Source organism: Fulmarus glacialis, unplaced genomic scaffold (assembly GCF_000690835.1).
Source record: "Fulmarus glacialis isolate BGI_N327 unplaced genomic scaffold, ASM69083v1 scaffold12993, whole genome shotgun sequence".
Classification (NCBI taxonomy): Eukaryota; Metazoa; Chordata; class Aves; order Procellariiformes; family Procellariidae; genus Fulmarus; species Fulmarus glacialis.
Window position 1 is genome coordinate 59,382 of NW_009203627.1, and position 7,814 is coordinate 67,195.

At 42.2% G+C, this 7,814-nt stretch overlaps 1 protein-coding gene across 1 annotated transcript; it reads right to left on the reverse strand.

Annotated features, from left to right (window-relative positions):
* Positions 1-3,729: 3,729 nt before the first annotated feature.
* Positions 3,730-7,186, reverse strand: RPS15A (ribosomal protein S15a). Its single transcript, XM_009574712.1, has 4 exons — positions 6,992-7,186; positions 6,729-6,808; positions 5,092-5,177; positions 3,730-3,865 (listed from the first exon to the last, which is right to left on the reverse strand). The coding sequence occupies exons 1-4, from the start codon at positions 7,122-7,124 to the stop codon at positions 3,772-3,774; spliced, it is 393 nt and encodes a 130-aa protein (XP_009573007.1). The 5' UTR covers positions 7,125-7,186; the 3' UTR covers positions 3,730-3,771.
* Between the last annotated feature and the right edge of the window lie 628 nt (positions 7,187-7,814).

Here is a 7,814-nt window from a genome sequence, read left to right on the forward strand (position 1 = left end):
CTGCTCAGACATTGGCGATCAAAGTTTAATTACTGCTTGCATTTCTGGTGCAAGTAATTGGCACATGAGTTTGAGAAAAACCACACGCTCCATTCAGGGGAATGAAGATGATTGAATTACCTGTGGCAGAAAACAAACAAAAGGACGAGGAGGACAAAGTGCATTTCCAGTGAAGCCACTGTCATGCACCAGGCTTTTTACCCTGTTGCCGTATTTTGAAGATCTGTACTTACTCTCGCCTCGCGTATTATCTTAAATCAGGCTCTATTGCATCAAAGACAGAAAAAATTATCTTTGTGGCCCAGAGTACAGGAGAAGTCAGGATATTTAGCTCTGCAAAAAGAGCAGGGAGACCAGCCCTCCTGAGACTCCTCTCACAGCTCGCCCTCGGTCTCCAGCGATTCAAAGTCGGATGCTGCCATCTGTTGACAACTTCCCACTGCAACAACAAATAGCTATTTCTCTTAATGCATGGCAGGCGGTTTGACCATGTTTTATCCTGTTCCTAAACAATGGCATAAGGAGCAATGGCAATCGGCACCTGGAAACAATGTACCTGACAGCAGAAGTGACACCAGGTTGTACCCCGCAGATGGGTCACCAACCCTCTCCCAACTACTTCCGACTTAATAAGTAATTTTCACAACTCAAATTAAGTTCTGACTCCATTTTACCACCTGTGACTAGGACTACTGATGCTTACCTTCTTGTGATCAGCTGAGGAGGTAAGAGGGACTACAGGCAGTGCAGCATCACCACACATATCCATACCGTAACAACTAGCCTCTCCACAGCGCAACAGCCGGGCAAGCAGCCGCGCTCACACGGACCTAGGTGTTCAGATTCGGCTTAGCAAGTAGAAGCAGACCTCCAGCCAAAAGGCCAAGACTTCTCTCTACATCTAGAAGGGTACGGAGGTGCCGCAATCACTTCCAGACTCATTCAGCATTAGGCTGCAGGGTATCCGGGACAGCAGCAGTAAAGCTTGGTGATTCAGGGGTTTGCAGCACAGATGCTTTCCTCAGGTGTCACCCACCCTCCCAGTTTTCCCCACATGAAGGTCAACTGCCTCTGTCCCATAGGGGACTCCTCCATCATTAACATCCCCCTCTGCTCCACAGGTACCAAACACCTTCTCTACGCTAACACTTTGCCTTGATTGCCAGTTGCAACACATACTGCACTTTCAGCTTTCTGCCATTTTCCCCTCTCACCTCTCCCTATTAAATCCTTTTATTACCCAAAAGGATAGTTAACATTTACCTACAAACTGCTTTTCCAAGGCACGTGCCCTCAGCTCACAAAACATCACTGAGGCTTAAAAAGATACCACCATCGGATTTTAAACATGTCTGAGAACGAGAATTTCTGCGAACCCATTTAAAGCAGCTGTGTTGCAGGGCATGTCACAATCCTGCGGGTCAGCTCCCGAGTCCCGCTCCAGAAGTTCCTTGGGTCTCAGCCAGCAGCGATTGTCCAGGAAGAAAGCTCTCGCCAGAGGTGCAAGCTCAGAGATCATCTTATGAACTTGGATCAGCCCCATCAGCTTCCACGTGTGGTAAGCCAGTGTGTAGTTACATTCGTTAGATATACTGTGGAAAAGGTGTGTCTGCTGCATGGGAGCTCTAATTTCCATTTAATAATCCTACAAAAGTCATTGGGCTGGCTTGTGAAATAAATTAACACAGTCTATTCCCAACTGGTCCGTCAACTGAGAATATCAGAAATTCTCTTACTTCAGAAGTCTCTGTGGTAGTACAGGACATACACAGGTAAACTGGTTCAGAAAAACTGATGTGTGTGTCGTGTATAAAACTGGTTTAAAACATGCATGTCAAACTAGCAGGGAACTTGAAGCCATAGCAAATTCATCTAAAGGGAGCCTTAAAGCGTCACTGACCTCCTTCCATCAGGTATCAGAAATGTGTGTTCTATTCTGGACTGATAAAAATCAAGGTTTTATAAATCTTGATATGGAAGTGGAATCTTGATATGATCTTCAGGGTTACCCTGAGCAAGAAAAACAAAAGCTTGTGCATCACTTCTTATTACTGCAAAATTATCTCCATTAAGGATAGAAAAAAAAACACCAACCTGTAACAAAATAGCTTGATTTGACAAAAAAAAAAAAGGAGTCAAGACAGACTTCTGACTTTGTAACTACTCTTTGTAATTCAATGTACAGATCTTTATCTTCAGCTAAGCAAATTTGTTTCACATCAAACTGAGAACCACACTGATCACATGTGAATGTTCTGATGCCCTCTGCAATCCATACTTTGTGACCTTAACTGGCATGTGACTGAGACAAACCAGGTAAATTAGCCTTTTTTATTATTCCCCTGCTCTTCTCAGTCAAGGTGCAAATCTCCATTACAAGACGCTAGTGCACAGCACCAGAAGACGTGCTGTAAGCACCCTTTCACAGCTGTTGCTAGCTTCGTGTTCCTCAGAGAAGAGCCACCGCGAGGTGAGACAGTGCTGCCTGCCTACAAGTTAAGAGGTGTTTGCTGAGCACTATCACCTTCTCCCTTTCTCCACAAAAAGTAACAGACTGAACTGAAACAGGTTACATAGTTACAGAGTTTAAAGACTTTGAGCCTGACGACACATCCATCCCAGGGCTCTCTGGAAAGCTTTGTGATGAAGTATCACTTTCAAGGCACACTTCTAACTCAGCAACCGCACACACCGAGCATCAGGACACACCACCAAGAAGGAAAACTGTTTCCAACTGTTTGTATCAGAACCACAAATTCACAGCTGTTTTAACGCCTGTTGAAACAGTCTTGCTACATTTCAGTAGGCACCTTCCTAATAAAGGCTCCAAACAAAGCAAAATAAGGCAAGGTATTTCCAACTGCTGTTGAAGGACAACGCCGTCAGCCCAGAAGCTCGCTTCCCATTCTCTGACATCTGCAAGCAGCTCTTCAGCTGTAGTCACGGGCTCTGTGTACTGCTTTGAAAGTTTGTTGATTTTTCTGTATCAAGTACATTATGCTGTCATACATCAGATGCCTGAAACAAAGACCAACAACTCATTCAATACTAAATATTCACTACCTGTAAGTTCAGATACCCTTATTCCCTTGCTCCAGTAACTTAAAAGAAGTCCCAAACGGTGATGTCTTCACGGCAACATGCAAAGCAGCTGCACAGCAACTACCCTACCCAAAACTCTGATGTTTCAAAGGACTTTCAAAGTAGAAATTTGAAGAAAAAAAAAAAGATTCACCTCTACCTCAGTTACTCCTTACACAGTACGATGTGGAAGAAGTCTGTGATCTGAAATCAAACTTCAGCCATCTTCATTATTCCACAATCCCACATCTCCTAACTTTTTAAACCATAAACAGGAAATACCTTCTGGCAAGGCATCTTCTATTACTTAGCCAAAAGGTGAAACTACAGAGTCACATACACGTGTCTCCATAGTTACATATATCTAACACCTAAGAGGCGATCCCACTGCATGATAGCTGAGTTTATAGTTTAACATTAGAGTTCCCCTGCTGAGGCTATTCTGTATAGCGACCTGTAACTGTCATTCAAGTGGTAACTATTAAAAGTATGTTATATCATTATAAAAGTTGTGACCAGGGATGGTGTGGAACCCGAACGTCATTTGAAGTAAAGCTGGAACTTAACCACTACTGAAGAGCTGCCTGTTACCAGCACTACCACAGGTAGTGTTCGAAGTCATTAAAACACCGACTGGAAACACCAGAGTCCATTTGAATGATTTATTAGTATCCTCTTTTTTTACAAGTTTTAGAAAAAGAATCCCAGGATTTTGCCTCCTGTGTGTTTTCGCCTAGCCTCCTCATGGTCCATGATGCCAGCTGAGGTCGTCAGTACAATGTACCTGTTAAGAAAGAACAAACGTTCAGTTTATCCCAAGTTTTGTTCTGTGCTCGTGCAGAGTTGACAGCACCAACTTCATTTCTGTATTACAATAGCAAGATCTGTTTCTGTGAGAATGGGCCTAACGAAAGTAAGATCACACAATGAAAAAGAAACTCCTCTCACAAGTACAACTCTGCAGCACACAAAGGACGTTTATAGGGTTCTGTTCTCCAAATATTTGCCTAAGTCTCAGTAAGAAGTTTTCCTGCGCATTCCCACTGTAAAGTCAGTTCAGCTGTTGCAGCAGTAGCAACTCTATAGTTTCTAGACAAAGCCTGCTTCTATTTTAAGCACACATTTTTCTTCAGAGCAGGTAGAGTTGCCATGGTGCCAGACAGCGCCTGGTCTCTCAGTGTTTTGAGCACTGTGCACTGATGCAGATGAGTATCTGGATCTGGACGGACAGCTGAAGGAGCCTTAGTCATTGCCAATGCCAACTTTTGGATTATCAGCATATTTCATCCACGCAGCTTCATGTCTGAGAACCTCTTGTCCCACCACTCTATAAATGCTCTTAAAAATCTCAAAATGACAACACGTACTAGTAAGCTATATAGGTACAGCTAAAGCAAGCAGCTTATCACAGGAGCTCTACGCACAGAACGACACGGAACTGTTAATCCTGCCTTTGACGGGACAGACTGGGTGAGCCCCTGAAGACTCTTCTAGCTCTGTCATCCTGGTGCACTAAGATTCATTACTGCTGACTCAGCAAATTTTGGGAAGGAAAAATACACTGCATAATAGTAAGATTTTCTAAGTTGTGGAGGTTTGTTTAACAGAGGCTCCTAGTCTCTCATCACTTACTATCTAATCAATTTATACGCAATCAAGTTTAAATTAGAGTAGTATGACCTACTTCCATTGACCTGGTAACTTACATGACTCCTCCCCCATCTGTAAATGGCCATTAGTAAAATTAAAATGAGTAAGAGAAAAGTCTTACTTTTCCGGTAAACTGTAGAAATGGTGAAACCACGATTTTACCAAAGCCAAGCAAAAATAGGTCCTTGCTTAGCAGTGCCCCTTTAAACTGGTTAAAAAGAGCATTTATATGGAAGATGGATTTTTAGACCGGTATCTACCTCCAGACTGATCAGAGAGGAAAGGTGTCAGGCGAGTCTAACTCAGGCAGTATGAAAGCATAATAAAAAACCCCACATTTTAACTCTTCTCCATACTTACCCAAACTGACGTGAAGGCAGTAGGTTGTTCTGCCACTTTTCCAAATCCTTCAGCTGAACATCAAATCTGGGACTGATTACACCACACTATAAAACAGAATTCCATTACAAATTGAAGAACTTCATAAACTGGATTTGCACATTTGTCATTCCAATTCACTGGATGAAGGAATTTAACAACTGCAATTAAAATATTTTTGGCAACAAAAGATTAGAGTACCAAGAAGCATGCTCCACTACCCCTACTATGAAACAACGCTTCCTCTCAGGTAAGCCAAGACTCTCACACAGCTATTCAGCTGTTATTTTCTCAGCCTTCCCTCCTCCTCCTTGGTTAAATAGTGACTTACACTGCTGCTGAAGCTAAGCAGTGTACTAAGCTAAACTAACAAATCAATGGCTAGACCAGGGAGAGCACAAAAGCATACTATAAACCACTAAAGATGACTAAGCATCCTATACGATGAAAAATCCTGCAATTACTCAGGGATATGCTACTTCTAATCACCATACATAGTTAGCAAAAAATACTTGTAGGTTTTAAACAGGGAGGAATTAACATGCATAAAAGTTATCCAAGTTTTCAAGTTAATCGTATTACTTACTGACCATGACCACTACTTCTACCTCCAATTACCTCACTGGCTCCAATTATCTTAAAAAAGATCCATGAGCAAAACAGAAGCACACCTTCCTGCACTGATGGACATTTTTCTGAACCAAACAGCTGTTCCCTTATTGCAACTATTGAGAGAAAGGTTATATCCAGCTGCGTCCCGGAAGATCTGTTACAAAATCATCCCCGAAGAGTTCAAGAAACGCTATACTCAAACCTGACATACCTTATTTTTATTACAGACACGTAACACCAGTAATTTGGGTGGTGTCAGAATTCTCTGCCTGCTACACTCAAGCAATTTTCAGCTGCAATATTTGTTCATCGTGGAGATAGCCCCAAACATACTTTGGCCAAGTAATTTTTTTATTTCTTTACTAAAGAGCCACCTCTCACTTGAATAGCTTAATTGGAAACAACGATGCACAGCAAGCCATCACAGCACTAGACAACTCAGTATTTTGAGACAAAAGCATTTAAAAAATTTCCAAAACACACGTGAATATTTCACATGCCCCAGGAACTTAAAAAGCACTAATTAATGTAACATTCAACTTTCCCTCAACTGCAAGCAAAGCCCATCTCGCGGCAGGAGAAAGGCTTGTCTTCTCAACACTTACAGCTATTAAAAATCAACCGGAAAGCAACTCAGTTCCTATCTCTTAAGACAAGCCTTCTAGATAGCTTAAACATCAAATAAACTGAGAAAACACCAGGCAGCCAGAAAGCCTTTGAAGAGAGAGAAACACACCGCACTTGCAAGCAGATTTCCCTGAAAATGTGTCTTACATATACAGAGTTTAAAAGAAATGTAATTAGTCAACCATACCATTATGAATCTAGAAAAATTAACAAGCATTTGGTAACCACTGATAATACCCATGTTACTCTCATTTACATGGATTCAATAAATACCACCGTCTTTACAAGAAATTCTTTCAGAACTGGAGCAGACAAACATTTAAAAAAAGTCTCATTTAAACACCTTCCTAGAGAACTGAATTCAGGAAGACAAATCCTACCTTGTTGAGTCTGCCTGTGAGATTGACAACAATCTTCCCAGCTCTGTGATCATCAATTATCTCAAATTCACCAATGTAACCTACAAAAGATTAGCAAACATGCAGATCAAATATATAATACTTAGCTACATTAATACAACTATGTTGTACAAAACTAGTTCAACCATCTTGATTTACTTTCAGTCAAAAAAGCACCTTAACACAACAGCATCCGCAGAACCCACGAATGAGAAAAAAACCAGCGCTGTGCACTCTAGACTTACCGTGTTTCATCATCACAGTTAAAAACCGGACGATTACTTTGGAGCACGGCCTAATGAGAACTTGGCGTTTCCCACGTTTCTCTGCATTGTTGATGCTTTTGAGAGCATCGGCTAGAACATTCATGCGCACCATGGTGCCTGCAGGGAAGAGGAGAGGCAGTTACGTACACCAGCTTTTCAGCAGCGAAATACTGACCAGTGCACTTCTTTTAAGGCTAATTTTAGACCTAAACGATTTGAGACTGACAAAAAGTTACATTAAACCTTAAAAAGCATTCCTAGCCTAAAAAGCAGATCAAGTCACATACTCAGCTACGCTCAAGAGGATTCACAACTATCATGACAAGTTAGGAAGTCTGACACACTTATTTAAACATGGCATTATCAACACACACACACACACGAAGATTTAAAAACACCATCTAGACAACATTTCATCACTAGACACTTTTCCCCGGTGAATCGTTTTGGACTTTAAAGCCCAATTATGCAGTATTAGCCCTGTTCAAAAACTAGGTCGTACAGGATATTAAATTTAACAGATGCTTCTCGGCTCATCTGCAAAAAGATTGCAGGATGCAAGCGCAACACAGCACTCTGAAAAGGAAGCCGGGCATCAACTCCTGCATTCTTGTGATAAAGACACGAGCACCCGGACTACCACAAGGCGTGACACGACTTGGTACTGTCGCCCCACTTACTAACAGGGCCAGTGCACTGCCAGAGCTAGCCAGGACGGTGCTCCTGACCTGGGCCACAGGGCCACTCCCGAGATGGCCAGGTCCTGCGGCACAGAAGGGCTTTTACCACTAAGCCCGGGACC